This window comes from Cinclus cinclus, chromosome 6 (assembly GCF_963662255.1).
Source record: "Cinclus cinclus chromosome 6, bCinCin1.1, whole genome shotgun sequence".
Classification (NCBI taxonomy): Eukaryota; Metazoa; Chordata; class Aves; order Passeriformes; family Cinclidae; genus Cinclus; species Cinclus cinclus.
Window position 1 is genome coordinate 4,901,751 of NC_085051.1, and position 23,842 is coordinate 4,925,592.

Sequence of the window (23,842 nt, forward strand, 5' to 3'; positions counted from 1 at the left end):
TAGTCTGGAACAGCAGATTTCAAATTATACTGGAAGTCCGAGTGTGACACTGACAAACCTTGGTAGAAGAAACATGCTAGTAGGACTACTTTTGAGAATGCTTAGCTTTAATTTCTGCCACTAGTTATGTACTCTGGAATAATTTTGGGCAAAAATGAGGTGGCAGTATTATTTTTTTCCTGATGTATTTATTTTTTTTATTCAGGTTACACATTTGTTTGATAACGGAGGGACTGTCTTCTTTGCAATTTTCATGGCAATTTGGGGTAAGTGCATTTTTACTTGTTGGGGTGGGTTTTGTTTGTTGGTTTTGTTTGTTTGTTTGTTTGTTTGTTTTTTTTTTTTGTTCTGGCTTGGTTTTTTGTTGTTTTGTTGGTTTAAGTTCACCTGACCCTTTTATATGACTACTTGACAGAGGGAGATTATAGCTCTTGATAAAAGTTAAGGAAGGATTATGATTTTGCCACACAAACTAATTTTTCTTATTTTGCTTTTATTAACTTAAGTTTCTATTCCAGTATTGGGTAACACCCTTTATAGATAATGTAATGATTTTTCTTTAGGGACCTAAATGTCTTTAAGCCTGAATTTTATATTGTTCAGGCCTAAGTCCTTTTAGAGGAAAACACGTAGGTTAAGTTACTGGTCTTGAGCCAATATAAAAATCACATCTTGTAGAGGGTTCTTATAGAATAAATGAGAATGGTTTTATGAGAGCTAATTAGAGGAAAGTATAGGAAAGGTTTGATGTTAAGTGCTTACTGCAATTAAGGTATTTACATTCAAATCCTTAGTCTGAATCTCTCATTATGTTTACACTGACATCACACACATCATGTGGGGCTCAAAGTCAAGCAGGGGCATATCCACAGAGGACACTGTTGAGCAGGAGTTAACCAAGAACAGTCTTGCCTCTTGTAGAAGGTCAGTGTAATAGTGCCATAAAAGACAGATTTAATGGTTCCAGCATGAAATTCTTGGTAGTATTAGCTTTCACTGCAGCTAGTAGGATTTTGCTGCTGGGAAGTAGGGAAGAAGAATAGAATCAGAGATAATTGATTCTACCAATGTACATTTTTATGTAAACACTGAGAAAATTATACTAGTTCACATACACAGAACTGTCTACATTCAAGCCAGAGTTTTTCAGTTTGGAATTAAATGGTACACAACACCTTTGTTTATGTAATGTGCATGAATAAGTATTAATGATTCTAACATAAAGTGAAGTAAGAGCAAATGTCACCAGTTTTGGAGCTGGCATGGTAAAAGCAAGTAACAGTATACAAACAACAGCTAAACATCAAATAGTTACATGGACAGCAGAAGCACATCCTCATACATGCAAAAACTATGAATGGATTGTTCAAAATTAACATGATATAACTGAAGGGCACACTTTGATTACTTGCCTCAATGATACTTCTTCATTTACTGCTAATCTTGCTATTACTACCTTCCAATTATTATTACTTTCAAAAATTCCTAACATACAGTGCATTTAATTATATGGTTACCAGTGCTGACAACTCAGGTAGCTTCTTAGCATCTTTTCATCTCTATCTCCAAGTTCTCCTTCAAAAGAGCTCTTTCCATTTTCATCTGAGGCCAAGATTCAAGAGTAAGGAGGAATTTGCTTGTATGACACTGCTTTACCACAGGGAAGATGACATTGTATGGGCTAAGGAAGATGAAAGCTGAGCATTACATTTTTTTTCATTTCAAGTATCACATTATATTCTCATACAATATAGGTGAATCTGTCTCAGATTTTCAGTCTGATACCAAACATGCTGGATACAACGTTAGAAATCAGGTTCTGGTATTGATGGGACATATGCTGTTTTTGTGACTGAACTCGAAAAGAATGGCAAAACTGCACATACGGATCGAAATCTTTAATATTTTAAAGAAATACCTGTTTTGCCCATATTCAGTGTGACTGACATGGTTTCTCTCTGGGGTGTATGTATGTAATTTACTCACATATTGAATAAAACCTCATTGCAACATTCACAGACAGTGAGATAATTCCATTCCACCAATGTGATCCACAGCCTCCACACTAATTAAAACATTTAAGAAGAGCATAATAACAAGGACGTATTCTACATGTGTAGTTTTCTCTGCACTTCATTTTGTTTATTCTATGCCTTTACAATTAATTCTTTTACATATTCTTTCTTTCTTTCTATGTAGACATGTCTGGTAATTGCAAACAGGTGAACTACGCAATTATTTGCATTATACTGCCATAATTTTACTCTTTAGAACTGGACCATGCTTTTTAGGATACCTATATATCTATATCTCAGAGATAATTCCTTTCCTCTCATGTTAAGTATTTCTTCTGTCTTATCTGTACTGATGCATTTTAAATAATTTCTGCAGCCTGCAATTCAAACAACAGATCCATTTGACAGAGGAATAGAGGCTTGTAACCTTTTTTCCCATTGATAGTGATATTAAATTGGTGTCATCCAGTGAAAGGTTAGATGTAGCTCGTTTTAATCAGCAATTCCATTCTCCTCATCAAACTTCAAGTAATCCAAAATAAAGAAACCAAGTAAACCTAATCAATCTTGTCATATTCACTGAAGAAGGTACAAATGTAAATTTGGGAAAAAAAGCTGAGTAGTTCATCAGATAAAAATTATATTGGGATAGAATAGTTTCACTTCAAAGTAGTTAAGTTCAGGATGGTTTTTTTTTTGTATTTATACTAAAATATCATTGTAATCCTAGTCAAATTTTTCTCTGTTGCACTGTTGACCAAAATTACACAAAGCAGAATTTTACCTGGGTGCTGTTTCTCTCTATTATTTCTAAGAAAGCAAGTATAATATCTAATAAAGCAATCTCAATTTTGCTGAATATCGAGACTTTTTTTGTTTCTCATTTATAGCAGTTGCGTGCTCTCAGCCTCTGGGATCATAGCGTAGTGTTTCCAGCTACACTTGGTGGGCTGTGCCAGGATCTCAGGGGCTGGGCCAGAAATGGGACCAGTGCTCTGGCAGCATGGCTGTTTTCCAGTCCCTGCCACATTTAATTCTAGCTGCAGGACTGCGTTTCTGAGCAGGCTGCGGAGCTGCCTCCGGGTTTAGCTGCGCGGTTTCCCACAGCGGGACGGGCGTGGAACTTGGCAGAATCTCAGCTGAGCTGTGTCGCACCTGGCAGGCTCTCATCTACCTGCCCAAAAGCCAGAAGCGAGAGTTTTTCTTGGGCTTTGTTAGTTTCTAAATGTGATTTCACAGGGGTGTTTTCAGCTTTCTTAAGTGGTTTAACGCTGAATTAATATTCAAAACTAGCGGCTGTTTGGTTTTGTCAGGTCCGAAGGAAGCTGCCGTGGTCCTTACAGGGAATCACTTCTGTAACTAAACTTCCCTTAACTAAAAACCAAAGCTATGTTAAACCACTACAGGTGGTATTAGTAGTGTTGTCACCAAAACTGCAGGAAAAACAAAAGCCCTTCAACATTTTAATGTTAGAGAGTCAAGGCATTACTTTATTATCTGGCCTGGATGTCATCCACACATAGCATGGGTGTGGAGAGAGAATCATTCAATGACACATAGATTTACTAGATTTTTCAGATCTTTTATACAGTCAAAACTTACAGAAACAGATTGGGCCAGTGTCCACTGATCCCAAGTTGTGTAGTTATTTGTATTTGGTCTCCTATTGGATCTGGATGTCTTCACTTCTGGTGTTAATTAGATCTTCATTCCTTTATTTTCTTATTGTTCTTTTTGGGTTAGGGGAGGAGATTCTCCAGCTCTGCCACAGGCAGAATCTGGGGTAGATGTTTGTAGATGGCCACGGATGTTCTGTTGATGTTCCCTCGATGGCCTGTATCTCTTTGGGGCTACTCCCAGTCTGTTGAAATGCTAAGCACATCAGGCTTCACCTAGAGGAACAATGTCCTGGAGAGAAGCTTCAGTTCCCTTCCCCTGGGGCAGAGGTGAACACGCTTGACTAAAGTTATATAGAACATTTTTAAACTGGTATGTTTTCCAACAGTGTGATGCAGTAAAATAAAGTTAGGCTTTAGGAAGGATCCAGGCTTACTAGAGAATTGGACATACACTTGAATATCAAAATTCTGATGGTTTTTTCACTGTTATTTAGACTAGAACTTAACACCACAGTAGAAGTGTCGTGAGTTGCTTTTCTTCCAAAATGCAAGGCTTTTTATATACCTTAGATTTTTTTTTCTCCATAGCCCTGTAGCACAGCAAAATTACCATGAATTCTACTGTGGGAAAGAGAACATTGCAACTTTTTTAAGACCTCAGGTGGGTCTGGAAAAGGTACTTCAGTTGACAAGAATACATAATGATTTGGCCTCACCTGCTAGATAGAAGAATCTAGATAGAAGATTTTGTTTATCAACGCATTGTCAAATGCTTTATGCACGTATGTTATATAAAAGACATAATTTACTGTTACTTGTATAGTACCAGAGTCTATTATTGGTTGTGTTAACACTACTAATGTCAGTGAGAAAAGGTTGTTTCACCTCAGATTACTCAAGTACAAACTGCTACTGCTTAAATGGAGAGCTGGTTGCTGTTCTTGTTAGGAGCATCTGAAATTTGCATCTGTAGGTCCATGCTTCAAAGAATTAAAGGACATACTACCTAGAAATAATATTCATGGACCAGTTCCTTTCATTCAACAAGCCATTATTTATGGGTAGTGGTGTGGTCAACTTCTGGTAACTTCTAGTTGCTGTGCTTTAATATATTATAGAGATAAGTCATGTATGTTTATGTAGATATAGGTATGACATATTTAACTAATTATGCATCAAGTATGTGAAACTTGTATGTATAGAAACCCAGAAAAATAGGAAACATAGTACAGAAATGGATAAAGGTAGGAATAGGAGACCATCCTGTTTGAGTTAGAAATCCTTCTTCTGAGCAGTTGGCATTCTAGAAGGAAGCAAATTTTCTTACTTCCTATTTGAATTCATTGTTTTCCAAGGAGCAGTTGGACAATTCTATGCTTTGTCAGGAATTACACCCTAAACAGGGTAAGGGGTCCTACCCTCAGTGGCAGACTACAGTGTTTTGGAAATTTGGAGTTGTTTATTAGTTGTATTTATCTTATCAAAACCCCTAAGTACATGGAGTATCTGATTATGGTCTCACACGTGGATTAGAAATAATTGTCAAAAGAGTTAGTCTAGTAGCAAAGCCATTGCAGTATAAAACTGGTGTAGCTGGGAAAGAAGTGATGTTGTCTTATTTGAACTGAATAAAATGAGATCACTCTTAGCTCTTTATTAATAGATACAATTGGGTATGTGTATCCTTGTTTCTTCAAGAGAAGATTTTTTTTGTTTTGAATAAAAATTAAAAGCAAAATCATGACTTAAAGGGATGGCAGTGTCTTAAATTGACAGGTACCTATCTCTGTACAGATAATGCAGACAACAAAAATCTGATTCTTAGATAAACAAAGTCAAATATTGTTTTAAATTTAAGAAGGTTTGTCCTGAAGCTACTTAGAGTTTTCAGGTTCTATGGGGAAAACTGTCAGAAAGTAGCTAATGATAAATGTTACATTGCTGATTTTCTTAAGATCTGCATGGCACTTTCCCTCCCTGTAATTAAAGTACAGTTGTTTTTCACAGCAACAGTATTTCTAGAGTTTTGGAAAAGACGGAGAGCTGTGTTAACTTATGATTGGGACCTAATAGACTGGGAAGATGAAGAGGTAAGAAGAAACAGAAGTGAACGTGTAAAGCCTTGCATGGGCAGAGTCTCAGTATCAATCCATATTGTATGTCAGCCATCTGAGTTTCTCATTCAGGTCATATTTGTATTTATAGTACTAGTTGCAGAAGACAAAGGTATGCTTGAGATTGTACAGTGATACTTTGCCTTTTGCAACTAATGTTATAATTCCAAATATAATGCCACATTTATTAAAAGTATCCTTGGAAAAACTGAGTGGAAATACTTCCTGTACAGAGGACAGGAGCTACTTCTGATGTCAGCACAGATGCTTTTCAGTGCCATGGTTTCTTGTTCTGGAAGTTCCTGATCTGCATAAAAATAGGACCAAGACAAGCAACAAGACAGAAACTACATTTTGAATTCTTCAGAGTGGCATAGCTTATCTTTGAACATTCTACTATCAGCATCAGCAGTAATAAAACTTTGTTATTCCATAAATCACTAATACTAATTTACCTATATTGGTGATTTAATTGCAGTTTAAGTCAATAGACCTCACTTACTTTACAGTTTTCCATGGATGTGTAAGATAGAAGGTGGTGGCTTTTAATAAATGTTGTCATAACACAAAAAGCACCATTTTAACTGGCCCTAATTTATCATTTTTATCAGTTTTTGCAGACAGTCTAGTGTCTAAGTCAGCAATATGACCCATGATTCTTTTGTTACACCCTCACATAGTGGGGAAGGCTCCTATGGTTTCTGTTATTTGCTCATCTCTGGTATTGCTTCCAAGGATTTTCAGAAGAGGAAATTATTTAGGTATTTGAGTTGAAGCATTATAAAAAGTCATTCATATCAGTATAATGTTCTACTTTGTAGCACATATGTCTGATACTTGAGAGAAATAAGTAATACAACAAATGGAATCCACATTGTCATTCCAGGAAGAGCTGCGTCCCCAGTTTGAAGCTAAATATTCCCAAGTGGAAAGAGTAAATCCCATCACAGGAAAACCTGAACCTTTTCAGCCTTTCCCTGATAAGCTCAGTCGACTGATGGTGTCTGTCTCAGGAATATTCTTCATGGTGATGTTTAATAATATTAGGATTATTGTTTTGTAATTCATCTTAATCTGATGTAAATAATAACTCAGTATGAGTGCATTCATTAAGATTAGTGGATTTACACAGTATAGGCAAAACTGATTGTCTGTCTCACTGCTTGTTCAAGGATATCTTTGTTTCACAGGATGGAATATAGTTATATTGTATAAGAACAGTAAAGAAATGTTTTAACTCTTACAGTTTTGGGTTTTTTTTTTTTTCGTTCTCTGAAATTCTGCTGTCCAAAACAAATATCAATCTTGGAAACATTGTTTTATTATTTCAGTGGATATTATGTCAGATGTGATTTATTGTGTTCTAATACCTCTGCTCCTAAATACATACCTGTAGATTTCACTGGTCCTTACTGCAGTGTTTGCAGTTGTGGTGTATCGACTGGTAGCCATGGAGCAGTTTGCTTCTTTCAAGTGGTATTTCATCAAGAAGTATTGGCAGTTTGCAACATCTGGCACTGGAGTCTGTATCAATTTTATGATCATCATGTCACTCAATGTTGTAAGTCTTCTGTTCTTTTAAAGGAGCAATTAATTTAAAAGAGTAGTTTTTAGAAGCTTACCAGGTTAACCATGTATTGGATATGTACATGCTTATTCATGTAGCAGTTTCTGAAGCTAGTATTGCAGTGGATTTTTCCCCTCTGATACAATGTTTGTTAGTGTTTTTCTCTAATTCCTCCTTAATTTGTCACTGCATCTTTGCTTTTGTTACCAAGTTACAGGGGTACAGATTGCTGCTTTTTCCATTTGAATTTTTTTAATAATTTTTTTTAAATAATTTTGCAATAGAGCTCTAATTGGAACTACGTTATTTTGTTGACTTTGAATTTGGTTTCTGGGTTGTTTTTGATTAATGACTGGATTCTTCCCTTTCTTACTAGAATGCAGCTGTGATATCAGTGTTGCACAGTCCTAGAATTGCTACAATAATTGATTTTGGTGTTTCTGCTGCCATGTAGCAGTGCAGGTTTAATCATTTCCTCTTACACCATTATATGGACAGAAACTCTATTCTTTCAGCTACATTATTATTTATTGTCTTTCTGTTCCCATGCAACCACAAACAGATAAAAAGGAATAATAACATAGCAAGCATTGGCTTTTAATTCTCTTATGGAATTGCACTTACTACAATAATAAATAATTACTCCAGTCAGAGGCCTGTAGTTATTTCTGTTATTATATATGATCACTCCACATCATAAAACGTATATTCAAGTGAATAACCAAAGCTATCAAAAATAACTCGCTATTTATAGTATACTCAAGGAAATATATTTCAGAGTTGGTAGTTGCCTGGGGCTAAGTGTCAGTTAAAATAAACATTAGAGATAGTCAATATATATAGAGAGATACAAAGAGATGCTTTTTCAGTACAAGGCTGATATCCTCAACCAATATCCGTATTCATGCAAAGGAAAACTGTACTGTGTCAAGGCTTTTTGCCTACTTTTAGATTACATAAGTCTGCTCTTGAAATTAAAGGATAAACATCTGTTGATTAAGAAAATCATTGATATCTGAATATTTCTCTTGATCTAATTGTTTTTGTTTTATCTGTATTGTCAATGTACATTTATAGATGCTTATATACATTTACATGGATAAAGAGAATGGGACAGGAGGAGTTAAAAAAAAAAAATCTTTGTAGGAAGTTATACATATTACATGGTTTCAGCATTTCTCTCCTTTATCTGTCCAGATACTTGGTGCTCTAGAGCAAGAGAATACCATGCTTTTGATGCTTGTTTTCATTCTCTATTTGTTATCACAATAGCCAGGATGTCCTATACTTACACCATTTCATATCTGTTTTAGGTGTATGAAAAGGTTGCCTATCTCCTGACAGACTTAGGTATGTAGGCCTTTAATAATGGTGTGGTTCTTACTGGCTGTGGCATCTACCTTTTATAGTGTACTTCTTTGTTTATCTTTAGAGAAGTGTTTTGAAAACTTCATCTATGAAGTACATTTCTGACTTTCCTCTAAGCAAGTCAGAATTATCAGAGAAAGAAAACAAATTATTTTTTCACAGAGGAAATAAAATAAAACTAAAGAATTTATTCTTATACTTCTGCTTTTAATGTTTCATAGTACACATTGAAAAATAGTAATTTTATTTTGGAGCAAGAGTAAATACATATTTTTTTCTTAGCACACTAAAGGGTTTTTTCCATTTCCCCACAGATGCTTGGTTTATTTTTTGTTAATTTTTAAATTCATCTTTCAGATGGAAAAGATGGGTTAAGATAAAACTAAATAAAACTAATAAAACTAGATAAAACTAAACAAAAATGTGAAGACATGAATTTTAAAGTAGCTCCTATTCTGTAACATTAAGATTTTATACTGAAGCCTGTAGTCATGATTCAATCACAGGCATAAAGCTTTCTAGCTTATAGAAAAACAAGAAAACAAAGACAGAATTTGAGATCTCTGGCTGTGTTTAGTGTTTCATTTTACATGCTTTCTTTTTGCCTATGTCAGAAAATGCAGGTGATCTTGTCTTAGTTAAATACAAGCTGGCTGCTTAAATTCACAGCTCCCTCTTTTGGTTAAAGTATTAAACGAGGTGCTCAAAATTTATAGTGCTTCAGGTAACAGGCAATAGAACAGATGAGAAAAATTCAGAATTTGTCAAATTACTAAAATTATTAAAATACTTTAAAGTATTTTTTCATATCAAAATTATTTCTATTCCCTTTAAAATATTTTGTATTTTTGCAGGTCATAGAATGGGGAAGAAAGTAATTGTTTAAGTGTATAAGCAGATTTTCCCAAAATACATGAAATAATTCTTTTGAAAAAAGATTTCTTGAATTAAACATATTGTTCAGATTCTTCTTGCTAAGATGTTTTACATCAGAAAAGGATGCCCTTCTGGGAACAACTGTGTATATGTAGAGCTAGTATCCTGTGTATTTCTATCCAAATCTAGTCATCATTAGACCAGAGCAGTTCAAATTTTAACTGACAAATCCAGGCAGTTTAAGTTTACATATGTTTTATAACTCATGTGTTTTAAGACTCTTACCAATGTACTATATTCTAAGTTTGATGTGTCCATCAAAGATGACTTGTAAAAATCAATTTGTGAATATTATCATCAAGTCCTAATTCAGACATAAATAATATTCTACAAACCTTAAGGAAAGGATATCTAAGGCAGTGCTGACCTGCACAGAACACTTGTAGCACTACTACACATTTCTACGTTTCTTTCCAAAAGAAGTCAAGAAAGAACCTCCTCATTGAATTATAAACTGTTTGGTACTCCACAAGCATTATGAAAGGGAAGTCTTGGGGGTGAAGTAATGGTTTTACAGAAGTATTTAGAAGGTGAGAAGCTTGGATGAGAAATCAGCTGGCTTTTAGTTGACTCTTTCATCTCTGCCTCTCTTGGCAGCCCCTATATATTGCTCTACTGATTCCAAATGCTTTCAGGTTTCCTGAGGTGTTGGTTTGGTTGGTGTTTTGGTTTTTTTTTGTTTGTTTTTTTTTTTTTGGGGGGGTGGGGTTTGTTGTTGTTGTTTGATTGGGTTTTATGGGGTTTTTTTTTTGTGTTGAGTCTTTTTCTTTGAATCAAGATACCTTTTATAGTCTTAAGGTAAAAAATTAATGCTGGTTTCTAGATTTTTTCAGGGAAGTGAAACAGGTGTCTTCCCATAGTATTATGATTTATTCTGAACCAAGGGACTTCTATCTTCTGTTTCCACATAGAAACAACATAATCTGAGCTGGGGCAATGGAAAAAAATTTGCAGCATGATGGAGCACGTTGACTTAAAACCATCACTCGTTTTGTTAGCAACTTACGCATAATTCAGTTTCACTTTTGTTTATATAATGTATATTGTGTCTTTCTGAAGAGCACCCTAGAACAGAATCTGAGTGGGAAAACAGCTTTGCCTTGAAAATGTTCCTCTTCCAGTTTGTCAACTTGAACAGCTCCATCTTCTACATCGCCTTTTTTCTTGGCAGGTAAACTATCTTTGCCAATTGCACTTAAAACTTGCACAGAACTCAAAAGTCTGTTTACTAATTTTATAGGTTTGAAGAAAATACAGTGACAGTTTGAGCTGTAAGGTTTAGGCACGAGTTGTTTCTGGGCATAATTAAAACACTAAATATTTCTAAATGTATGGAAGAGTTGGACCTTTTAGAAGTTTACTCGTGAAACGAGAGTAAAAATTCTACTTTTTTATGGTGGTGTACATGATTTTCCTACTAAATAAGAACTCAGAACTTCAGAAAATGCAACTACTTCCTAGATGTGAGTCTGTATTTAGCCCTGTGTTAATAGGCTTTTCTTGTTTATTCCCCTTGAGTTTTATTTCCAAGAATGCATTTCTGTAAATAGTAAATATTGTCTGGGGAATCTTATACAAGATTAAGAAGCAGAAATTCTGGCTACAATTTTTGTGTGTGTCTTTAGGTTAGAACATGAAATACAGCACAGATCTAACCTTGCTTCATCTTCAGTGTTACGGTCACACTTACCATTCCTGCAGAACCTACAGAATATTTCAGGGTATCTTCTGTAAGGTTTTATAGTATAATTTCAGTTCAAGATTGTTTGGGAAAAAAACTAACAAAAACAAGCAAAGAAACAAAAAAGCCTAGTAAAGACTGTTGCTGATAATCTGTTGCATTCAGTGGTGTACTCGCCATACAGTATCAAAATTTCTTTGTGTCTTTCTGTCTTCTGTATCTAATAGGACCAGGCATGGGTTTCTTTCTGTCTTTTATAGCTTCCGTTGAGGTTATCAAGAACTGGGATTTGTTTAAAAATGAAGTGTACACTTCACATGGGCAAGCAGATCCCTGTGCTGCAGTTAATTCCTATTAATTTTTAATGGCTTCCTTATCTTCTTAGAAGTAGGTTAGAGTTTGAATATCTAAAATCTAAAATCTCTGAAGCTAGGATTTTTATTCAGGACATAATAAAAGTTTAGGCTGTCTTGCCAAATTATGGTCTTTGCATTCTGAAACTTCCATATCCTACAGACACCAGATTTAAGCCTGTGTGATTTATTCTGTTGATATTTCCTGAATTCCATGGATGTTATGAAACATCCACTGATACAGGGTGTTGCTGGAATGTCCACTGAGAAACAGAAATCTTATTTTCCAGATTTGCAGGCCGCCCAGGAAAGTACAACAAGCTTTTTAACAGATGGAGGCTGGAAGAGGTAAACAATCCTGTTTTGTATTCCTGTGACATTTTTGTAAGTAATGAGGAAATGGCTGAAGCCCAGTTTAAAGATTTTATTATTCCAAACACAGCAAATACTAAACTCTTATTTATAGCAAAGGATAGGATGCAGGAAATGGGTTTTTCCTTCTGTGTTCTTCAGTGTGCTGAGTGACTCTGCCCAAGACACAGAAGTTCTTTCTGCCTCTGTCTTAGGGAAAAATCATCATTAATAATCCCTTATCTCACAAGCAGTATGAGTCCTACAAGATTGGAATCTCCTGGTATGTTGAATTTTTGGATAGAGGACATAAATATAAAGCCATCAGCTTTTTAATCAACTTTATAAATTTCTGTTAGCACAGAAAAAAAACACGGATCTGTTGGAATGGGTCCAGAGGAGGGCCCCAAATGCATTAGTGGGCTAGAGCATCTCTCTTGTGAAGACTGGCTGAGTTGGAGATATTCAGCTTGGAGAAGAGAGGGTTGCAAGGAGACATTATTACTGCCTTTCAGTACTCAAAGGTGCTTATAAGAAAGAAGGGAACAAACTTCTAGTAGGTCCTTTTGAGTCAGGACAAGGGTTAATGATTTTTTAACTGAGAGGCTTGATTCAGACTAGGTGTAAGGAAGAGATGTAGTAGGAGGAGTTTGGACTGGATTGTCTTAAAGGGGTCCTTTCCAATCCAAGTTAATCTATAATTCTATAGAATTCTAAAAGAAGAATTATTTTTTCAAAATTTAACTTGAATGTTAGAATTGCAACTCACCAGTATGCTGAAGTTTCCTCTTTTCTCTGAAAAACAGATTTCTTCTATTGAGACTTGGTAGCCACAATGTAAAGTATCAAACTTTGTAGTCCATTAATTGAAAAAATGGTTCTGTGATTGCTTAACATTTTAATATGGCAGTACACACACACACACATATATATATATATATATATATACAGACAGTTAGCATATCACTGCCAGAAATTCTGCTAGTAAATTTCTCTTTAGACTCAGATTATTGCAAATGAAATATATTTTTTTTTTGCAAATGAGTACGTACTTATTGGTCGAAATGAAATGGTCTTTATCATTTATCATATATCTAGCACACATACCTCTAAATTAGGCAATATGATCTAATATCTAACAATATATCTAAAGGTTGTTCAGCTGAAGTTTAATATTTATTTTATTAACATTTCTTTTAATATTTCTGCTGATGGAGATTAGTGTTTTTCAACACATAATATTTTTTATTTACACACTGAACAGATAAAAATAAAGGAATTCTCTGATTTTACCTATTGATCTCTTCCACTTCATTTCAGTGTCATCCTAGTGGCTGTTTGATAGATCTGTGCTTACAGATGGGAGTTATTATGGTTTTAAAACAAATGTGGAACAACTTCATGGAACTAGGCTATCCGTAAGTTCTGATGTTAACGTTCATTTTAAAAATGGTAAATACATGTTAGCATGATTCAGTGATAGTGAGAAATGGTTATATGTTTGGAGAATGTTTTCACTCGTTGCACCTCACATACTGTCACTTTATTCCCAAGGAAAGCATTAACTTCTGCTCTAAGATAAAGCTTCTCAGGGTATGTTAAACATCTATGTTGTTTATTATTTCATTTTCCATAATACAGAGCTGTTAGCCTCTGAAATTACTAATGAGCTAAGAGTCTTACACTTGAATCTGTAAGAATATGTTTCCAGCAAAATTTTGATTGTCAAATATTGATGTAATTGAAGTCTCAACCTTGCAAATATGTTAGACTGGGTTTTGCTCACAACATTCAAGTGTGATTGTTCTGCAAATGAGGGACTGTGTACTGTATGTTGTGGAATGAAGATTTTTGGAATTGAGAAACCTACTTGAGCTGCCAGGCTTCCTGTCTTCTGTGCGAAGCTGAATGCTAACTTTGTCTAAAATTTGTTTTAGAACATGCTTATATTCTGTTACAGAAAGAAATGTTTTGTTTTGACAAAACCATTGTTTCCAACATAGGCAACTGTTTATCTTTCACTAACAAGAAAGACGAAGAGTCAAACACTAAATTAGCTTGAGAAAAAAAGAGCAGCCTTTTCATAAAAATAATTACAAGAAAGTTATTTCCCATCTGTTGTCTATTTCCGATAATATCTAGAAACAAATAGTAGTCTTTAGTTGGTCCATGTGTCAATAATGGATAATATTTTTCATTTAAATTGCAGTTTAATTAATGAGCCGACTATCTCCTTAATATTTATAACTGCTGTGTGAAAGATCTCTGCACAGCTTTGTGAAAAATAATCTTAAATACTTCCAACTTCAGCATTCATCAACACCTCTTTAAATGCTTTTTCCTGCTTTAAGAAAATAAATATTCTGTAGGGCATCTAGATCTTTAGATTTGTTCAAAAATATATGTATTCTACTATACAGTTTATTTTAGTATGGCATTCTTACTGAATTCCACTGACTTGATTTGTCTTTTACAGGATTGAAGATAAAGTATTATTTACTTCTTAATGCTCTTGCTATGCATGATTCTTTTTTCTTGTTCTTTTCTTATTTAGTCATTCAGGTAAATCCTACCAAAAAAAGGTCTATGCAAGCATGTTCCATATTCTGAAGAGCTTATTTGTACATCGCCAAACATGCTGTGTTAAAGACATAATTAAAATTATAAATGCAGAATTTTGAGATCTTTTTAAGTTTTTGTAAGTTATAAAATATAAGTTCTTTGCGTTGTGTCTAAGATGTTATTGTAAAGTTTTCCATACAATATCTAAATAATCATCCAGGTGCTGTTCAAAATAGACCCACTTATTTCAAAACAGTACCAGAATATGTTTTAAATCTCTGAGCAGATGGTATTTAATACTCTCTTTATCTAATAAAGTTTATTACAGAATTGGTGGTCACGACGCAAAATGAAGAGAAGAGGGCAATCAGTGGAGAATAAAATTTCTCTACCTCAGTGGGAAAAAGACTGGAATCTGCAACCTATGAATCTCCATGGCTTAATGGATGAATATTTAGAGATGGGTGAGCAAATCTGGGAGGCGTTGGTTCTCATCAGAAAGTAGAACTATGTTGCATGTTAAAAGACTTTTTTCAATTTCCAGTTTCTAACCATGGAAATACCTGTCTAGTTTTACAGTTTGGCTTTACCACCATCTTTGTTGCTGCCTTCCCACTGGCACCTCTCCTGGCACTGCTTAACAATATCATAGAAATCAGGTTAGATGCATACAAGTTTGTCACTCAGTGGCGAAGACCTATGCCTGCAAGAGCAACAGATATAGGTGAGAGAACCTAGTGGCTGTCACTGTCAGGTATCATCTCTTCATATTTCCCTCTTGAGAACTGCTTACTTAACCCCTGAAGTAATTTAATGTGTCAAGATGATAATGTAACTAACAGATTTCAGTGACAACTTTCCTTTTAGGCAGCAAAAGGATAGTTAGTTGCTTTGCTAAGGGGATTCCTCAAGTTTGTTTTCCATTTATAATAAGGAATCATAATAGGTTGAATATTGAAATCAGGCTAAAAGTATTTCAGGCTTCTGATTTATGGAACTCTAGGTCTAAAATCAGTTGAATTTAGAAATTTTAAATACAAGGACTGAATTAAATTTGAATTTAAAATTGAATTAAATAAGAAGTCTGTTTCCAGAATCTCCTATTTGGCTTTTATAACAAAAAATTATGGTTATACCTTTGTTGCTTAGCTGTGTCTTCTCATCAGGGTGTGCCCTTTGTAAGATTTCATTTGGTTGGCATGGGTGATGGCCAGAAGGTGGGGATATGGCTTATCTTGACTAGTTTTTCTATCTCATAACTCATTCTCAATAAGAAAGGAAAACTGTATGACTAATAATGACTTTGTTATCACTAGTGAAACTTTATATGACTTAATATGATCTTACTATTTTGTTGACATTTCTCTTGTTTCTAGGTATTTGGTATGGAATTCTGGAAGGAATTGGAGTTCTGGCTGTCATCACCAATGCCTTTGTTATTGCCATTACTTCTGATTACATTCCACGTTTTGTCTATGCATACAAATATGGTCCTTGTACAGATCAAGGGTACAGACAAGAAAAGTAATTAGGATTTTCTTTGTATTTACATGTATTTTTCAATGGAAGCACAATTTATTGTATTTCTGTGATGACATATATCAGATAAATTTTTTTGCATCTGTGCAAACCTTCGCAGATGTGAAGTGCCATTCCAAAGAGTTTGCAGAGTATCTAGTTATAGAAGTGGAAAAACGTGTATTGCCTTCTGAATGCTAACAAAAAAAAATTGTACATTGAATTAGTTTTCAAATCTTTTCTAGGTAAGCTTTTCTTCTCTGCAGTAGTACATTCCCAAACACATGTATATGCTCCCAAAAATAGAGATTTACTCTTCCTGAGCTGTCACAGGGAAAGAGTGTTTTAAGGGCAAAAAAATAATGAGGTAGGAAAGGATGAAAAGAGACAGTGTCAGAAAAATGTTTGTGCTTAATGCACACTACCCATTTAAGACAGAAGTATGTAATTCTATTTCTTTTTTGCTAGTAGTGATTTGAAGTATTACAGCAAACTTGAAGATCCAGATTATAAAAGGATTCCTCATGTATCTCTTCTTAAATCTTCTTTGACTTTCAAATGTGTTTTAGTTAAGTTGCAAGACAAATTTCAAAGAGGATAAGTTGTCTTACATGTCTGGTTTTCAAACAACAGCAAAAATTCACTCCTACAGTCATAAATCAATATCGTTATATGATTTCTGTAATTAATAGTAATATTTTTTTCCTTTAATATAGCTGTTTGGTTTATATACACTGTTCATTTTACTGTTGGTGAAAACTCTGCTAATTTTTTGTATATGCTGCATTATTAGTGGTTGATTCTGCAAGAATCTGATTGTGTGTTAAATTGTTCTGCTCTCTGCCTTTCTATCCATCTTTCAAAGATCAGTAATTAAAAACACTGCAGCAACAAGTTATGGTTTATATCTCCCAGTAGATAAGAAGCAAAGCCGTAAGTGCTGAAAATACTTTTAAACAGTGCTATACCTGAAACGTTAGTCTTTTTTTTCCAATGAACTTTGCTTCTCTGCATGAAATTTTAGAACTGTTTTTGTCCTGATAAGCAAATAAATTATTATGCTCCCAGTATCTGATAGCAGAATACGTTTATGTACAGGATGTTTATTGTATAACCACTTTATGAAGAAATTGCTGCCTATATGGCTTTTTCTTTCAGATGCTTGAAAGGATATGTCAACAGCAGTTTATCAGTATTTGATTTGAGTGAACTTGGGATGGGATACTCAGGATACTGTCGGTATGTTTCAATGCTCCCACTTACTGTAATGCAAGCATAGACATTAATGCAGACAGTAAATTGCTGTCAGTGCTTAAATGCAGTGCTTAAATTGGTGGCATTTCTTTTCTGCCCATAAAAGCCTTGGAGTTCATGTTTGTTCAACACAGCAGCCTCGGGTGCAAAGAGTGTGTGGTAGGATACACTATTAACATATTGGAAATCTGTGTTTGGAACTTTTGTAGGACTCTTGCAAGCAATTATTTTTCATGTCTCTATGAATTATTTAATTTAAAAGTTTTACCAGCTGCCAAGAAGGGTAAAAATCCTCATTTCAATGTTGTTAAGCATTCTGAATTCAATTAATTAAAATACACAATTGAAATTTTTATTACCTCTCTAACCCAGGTTGAGACTGCAAACAGTTATGCAAGATGAATACAAGAAATACAGCATAGAAATGAAACATTACATTAATGCGCTCCTGTTTTCAGATTTAGTTTTGCAGTGGGTGTTAGTTTAAATTAGAATCATATTTCACTTATGCAAGCTTTGTCTGGAGAATCTCAAATGCTTGTAAGCAAAGACAAGAACCAATTTAGAATCAACACACGTAACACTCCAGCTTTGTAACTATAAAATAAACTGTTCTGGATTTTTGGAAGCAAAAAGTACTTACTCATAAACAGCTTTGTTTAACAGCCTATATTCTGGGCAGTTGCACTCCCTTTCTGTTTAATTCCTCTTGAACTGTACTTTCACTCTAATTTCTCTCCTCTTAGCCAGATCTGGGATGAACTAGAGACCACTTGACCGTGTCTAGGTTTTTGAGCACAGGGTAATTTATTAGGTTTCTCTTTGCTTTGCAGGTATAGAGACTACAGAGCCCCACCATGGAGTTCAACTCCATATGAATTTACTTTGCAGTTTTGGCATGTCCTGGCAGCACGGCTGGCCTTCATAATAGTGTTTGAGGTTAGTAATGGAAGGGAACAATTCCTTTCTACCTCTTAAAAGTATGAGTTGATTCTTTACTGTAATCTTATGAGCAAATTGTCATATTAATCAATTGTTCAAGAGAGAGGAAAAAATTTTCTTCCCAAAACTCTTGGCCATCAGCTGCTTCAAACAGAATTGACAGAGCATTCACTTAGCGTAAAGTTCCTCTAAAATCATATTTCCTTAACAGTCGTCCATCATGTTGGTTCCCTGCCCAATCTTCCCTGTTTTATTGAAAAAGAAGAAATGCAAGTTTTGTGTATATTAGGCACAGTTGTTACAAGATATAATCTGTGTCAGGAAAATGATACATGATTGTAGCCTAATATAGGAGTAGAAACATATATGCTAAGTTTGAAGAACCTATTGCATGCTACCCAGGAATCAGTTTACCTATTTCCATTATAAGCCCTGAAGAGAGACTGCTTGAATCTCACTTCCAGTTTTGCCATAGACTTTTAGGGTCTAAAATGTAGTCCTACAAAGGAATACTTACTGATATGTTGAGCAACTATTTTCGTTTTTCTTTTCAGCACCTTGTTTTTGGAATAAAGTCTTTCATTGCCTACCTAATTCCAGACATACCCAAAGACTTGTGTGACAGAATGAGAAGAGAGAAATACTTAGTCCAGGAAATGATGTATGAGGCTGAACTGGAACATTTGCAAAGAGAAAGGAAAAAGAATGGAAAACAGTATCACCATGAATGGCCTTAGTCATTACCATGCTACAACAAAAACACTGTTTGAAATTGGAGAGTGAAGTTACAAAATGAAGTCTGTCTGACATCAGTGTGAGATTTGGTGGTGGTGTATATGTGTTCTTGCTAGGCAGTACAGTTGCATGCTTTGGTGGGCACTGAAAAATTGATGTTTCCAATGATGGCAATGAAAAGCCTTACCTTCTAGCTGGTCTGTGATGAGCTCCAATGAGAAATGTGCAGACAGATTAAAAATCTAGACACTGTTTTAAAAAAAAAGGCAATGGATTTTCATGCTGTTTATGAAGATACTGTAAGCATGACAAAACCAGAAAATTACCTGTGAACCTATAGAGTAAGGGCATGACTAAAACCAATTTACTTGATATCGACTACTTCTTCAGCTTCTGATTGCTCAGCTGCATTTGTTAGCACCTCTAAAGAAAAGAGAAGTTGTTACCTTTGTGGCCATGACTTAATCTTTCAGGCTTACTGCTTTGTCAGGTTTAGTCTCTTCTTGAGATTGTGGATGTGGTCCTACCCTAAAAAAGGGGTCTGTGGCTGCTAAAAATGTACTATGCAGTTTAAGATTTGCACACCAGTGTCATTAATTTATCCAACTAGTTGGAAACCAGAAAGTCCAAATTCAGAAAGAAAACAGAAGCACTAGGAGACCATAATTTTCTGTTTGAAAATTACACGGCTGTTAAGTTGTCTTTCCACTTTTGTGTGTGGAAAGGCCATCTCCACTTCACACTTGCAGGATGAAAGAACTGTAATTTTCATGCTGTGTTACTGTTCCACTTGATCTGTCTGGGCAATGACTCCATGACTTCACAGAATGCTAACTTGAAAAACTCCAGTGCAGTGCAAATGACTTTCTCTTCAAAATACATTTATATCTTTATAGTATGCAAGCTTCTGCCCATATATATGAGACACACACTATAATGTTGTGGCTTGCTTTTTCAGGGAAGGAGAAGAAGAGGAGCAATTTTTAACAATGTTCTTATTGTAATAGTAAGCATTGCATTAATGTGCACTTGTTCTATTGGCCTAAATATGTCATAACACTGGAGCTGGATACAGGCAAATATGTGTATACAGATTGTATATAAATGCATACACACAAGCTGGTTATTCTTAGATTTAGTAGTAGTAGTAGTAGTAGTAGTACCATGTCTTCTTACACTCTGGGGGGATTTTTTCGATAAAATCACTAAAAAAGTAGATGTTCACTGAAGTATCAAATTTCAGGTTTTATGTGCAAACAGCATACTGCAGTGTTTCTTGTGGCTAATAGTCACATTTTGGTGATGAAATTGTCTGTTGCTAATGTTTCATAATATAGGAAAAGTACTTAATGTTTAAACACGTTTGAAGGGATACCTTTCAGGGAAGAAAGTAGATAAACAGAGTTACAGTTCTTCTGTTTCTCCTGTACAATTTTAAATAATGCTTCTTTATATTGGATGAGAAAAACCTAGAAAACAGAGTTAACAAAGCACAGTAACTGCAAAGTTACAAATTTTGACATTATTTTTAGGGATAAAGCTGCAGCAAAATCACTGCTGACAGATATGGAAAGACCTGCATTTCTGCTATTTATACTATCCTGTTGAATTCAAGAGTGTGATTCCAGTATTCACTTACATGTATTAGCACAATAATTGTATTTTTTTCATTGAAATTAATTTCAAGAGTCAAGAACCCATCAAGGTGGATAAATAGGATGTGTTGTATCCAGAGAGCCTAACATCAGACTCTTAAGTTCTTCAGTTGTTTTACCACATTCATGAGATTTCTTGGTTAATTTGAGCTCTGTTACCAGACAAGGCACTTGTGGGAGTATCTATAGTACTGCATGAAAGGAGGAAAGAAATTTGAAGATCTGGTCCAGTCATATACATTACCCATTCATTCTGTGATAAAGGGCTGATGGAACTCAGCTTGCCATATTTTGGAAAGGTTGTTTTGCTCCTTTATATTCTGGTTGTGCATTAAGTTCCTCAGGAGTCATTATCAGGAAAAAAAAATTACTGTGCTCTCCTCATTGCTAATAGAATCACAATGTTTGATTTAATTTATTGTCTCTCTGTCTCATTCTGTGGATTGTCAAGCACTGTTTGACAGCATTAAACCTGTGTCACGGTTTTTGTTTCTGTGCCACCTAGTGATAATATTTCAATGCTTTAGGAGGTCACAGATGAGCTCTTTTTAAGATTTTCTCTAAAATCAAAATGTCTTCACTGGCCCAAGTTATAAAGATACAGGGTAAAATCAGGCAAAAATCAGAAATATTATTTTATTACTTTCTTCTCTCTGCTATTGATATTGGCACGTGTCAATACATACCTAGGCAAATTCCAATTGGACTTGAAAAGCCACATTTTTTTTTTTGTATTTGAGATTTACATATATATAATGGATTTTTTTTCAACACTGGAATGTAGACATATATGAAAGGCAAGTATGTGGATCTGACATGGTGCATTTGATGCATTGGAAAAGCACAAGAAGTTTGGAGAAACACTCTATGTCCTTTACTTTTGGAGGACATTAACAATGTTTAAAGGTCTTGCAATTGTCCAGCCATTTGCTTAAGCTGAGAAACCTTTTTGCTAGACTTCACTTAGTATGCTGTTTTCATTGACTGCACATTATTTTCCTAAAGAATAAGGTACACACTGTCCTCAGGAATAATGTATTTTTTGAATGGTGAATGATCTGTTCATATTCTAAATATTGTCTTTTCAAACAAATTACCAGTATGACTAGTGTGCATGCAGGCTGCATTTGTGAAATTTTACAAAGCTTTAGGACCTAAATTTATGCAAAAATGCTTTAGATCATTGCAGATCTAATCTATGAAAACTTTGCTCTATGCATGCGCCCTTAGAGAGACTGCATGAGCAGCTAGATTTTTTATATTAAAAATATTTGTTCAAAATATGTTACTTATTGTCAACAGATTCGGACAAAAGAAATTTCCATTTCAGAAATGGCACAAAGTCCAGATACATTATATACACCTCTTTTCTTACAACTTTTCTTTCTAAATTTGTGCCTAATATGTTAGATCTGTACTTTGGTGAATAAAAAAAAGGCAAATAATAATTCTGTTTTATTGGCCATCCTAATGAGAAGTTCCCTGAATTTTGTCTCTGTGAAGAAGGAGGCATTAAGAGTATTCACAACTAAGTGCTAAGGCTTGCCTGAATGTTGAGCATGGGTTCCCACAGCACACCGATTGAGCATCCTTCGATGGATATTTGGAAACAAGGCAAACCTCATGATGAGTTCGGGAAGGCCTTTGAAACTGTCACACATGGCATTCTCTTGGGGAAGGTGGGAGCAGGTGCACTCTTAGCTGGATTAAGGCTGACTGGATGGTCATTGCTAGGGGGTGGCAGTGAATGCTACTTACCTGGTTGGCAGCTGGTCAGTAGTGTGGTTCCCCAAGGCTCAGTGCTGGGGCCAGCTCTGTTCAGTGTCTTTATCAATGATTTGAACAAGGGGATCAAGGGCATCCTCAATGAGTTTACAGACAACACTAAGTTGGATGGTACTGTTGATCTGTTGGAGGGCAGGAAGGCTCTGCAGAGGGATATGGACAGGCTGGATCAGTGAGCCAAGGTCAGTGGAATGTTCAGTATGGCAAAGTGCCACGTCATGTCCCTGGATCACAACAGCCCGCTGCTGTGCTAGAGACTGGGGGCACAGTGGAAAGCTGCCCTGCAGAAAAGGACCAGGGGTGCTAGTCAACATCAGCTGAACATGAGCCAGCATCTGCCCAGGTGGACAAAAAAGCCTAAGGCATCCTGTTCTGTGTCAGAGACAGTGTGGCCAGCAGGACCAGGGAAGTGATTGTCCATCTGTACTTACAAGGCCACACACTGAAACCTGTGTCCAGTTCTGGGCCCCTCAATTCCAGGCAGTCATTGAGGGGCTGGAGCATGTCCAGAGAAGGGCAGTGAAGCTGGTGAGGCATCTGGAGAGATTAAGTCATAGGAGGAGTGGCTGAAGGAACTGTGGTTCTTTAGTTAGAAGAGGAGGCTCAGAGGAGTCTTATCCACTCTCCACAACTACCTGAAAAGAGATTGCAGCAAGGTGGGGGTCAGCCTCTTCTACCAGGCAACTAGTGACAAGACAAGGAAACATAATCTCAGGCTCCACACAGTAAGGTTCAGGTTGGTCATCAAGAATTTTTTCATTGAAAGCATTGGAATGCACTGCCCTGAGAGGTGGTGGAGTCATCGTCCTTGGAAGTATTCAAGAAATGACTGGACGTGGCACTTAGTGTTGTGATTTATTTGTATGGTGATATTTGGTCAAAGATTGGATCTGATAATTTTGGAGGTGTTTTGGTGTTTTCCAACATTAATGATTCATTTCTTTCCTAACCCTTTTCATTAAAGAATGTGTAGAGAAAATGGTGACAGGGCTAAAATTTCGACAGTGATGATAGTTTTTGTTTTTTGTTTGATGTTTCTATGGAAGTACATATCTTCACTAGTATGAAATACACATCAACTGTGGCTGTGCCCTTTTCCAACAACAATTTGTCATAAATTGTGTTCTGAGGCATAGTTAGGTTCAATTGTGTCATGTGGAAAACTCAAAAGGAAAATGTCTAGACAGAGTAGTAAAAATAGGTTAGTAGATAAATACCTTAATGGAAAAACTAATATATTTCCAGAAGTTTCCTTCATAAAAGAGTTCTACAGAAGGAAAAATACCTTGGGAAACATAGCTTCAGTCTGAGTGTTAATATGGGGAAAGGCAAGAGTTTTAGTGATGTTTTATTCCTAATGTGCCATTAAGATGATCAGTCTAATCTT

At 35.4% G+C, this 23,842-nt stretch overlaps 1 protein-coding gene across 2 annotated transcripts in view; it reads left to right on the top strand.

Annotated features, from left to right (window-relative positions):
* The window catches only part of ANO3 (anoctamin 3), a 127,741-nt gene extending 108,724 nt beyond the window's left edge, over nt 1-19,017 (top strand). For both annotated transcript variants that reach the window (XM_062494943.1, XM_062494944.1), the window contains exons 14-27: nt 206-266; nt 5,642-5,724; nt 6,635-6,775; nt 7,145-7,309; nt 8,629-8,665; nt 10,679-10,790; nt 11,944-12,001; nt 13,325-13,422; nt 14,885-15,030; nt 15,138-15,290; nt 15,943-16,090; nt 17,243-17,323; nt 18,172-18,277; nt 18,835-19,017. In XM_062494943.1, the coding sequence (XP_062350927.1) occupies nt 206-266; nt 5,642-5,724; nt 6,635-6,775; nt 7,145-7,309; nt 8,629-8,665; nt 10,679-10,790; nt 11,944-12,001; nt 13,325-13,422; nt 14,885-15,030; nt 15,138-15,290; nt 15,943-16,090; nt 17,243-17,323; nt 18,172-18,277; nt 18,835-19,017 (1,572 nt within the window). The remainder of the gene's footprint in view (nt 1-205; nt 267-5,641; nt 5,725-6,634; nt 6,776-7,144; nt 7,310-8,628; nt 8,666-10,678; nt 10,791-11,943; nt 12,002-13,324; nt 13,423-14,884; nt 15,031-15,137; nt 15,291-15,942; nt 16,091-17,242; nt 17,324-18,171; nt 18,278-18,834) is intronic.
* The last annotated feature ends 4,825 nt before the right edge of the window (nt 19,018-23,842 follow it).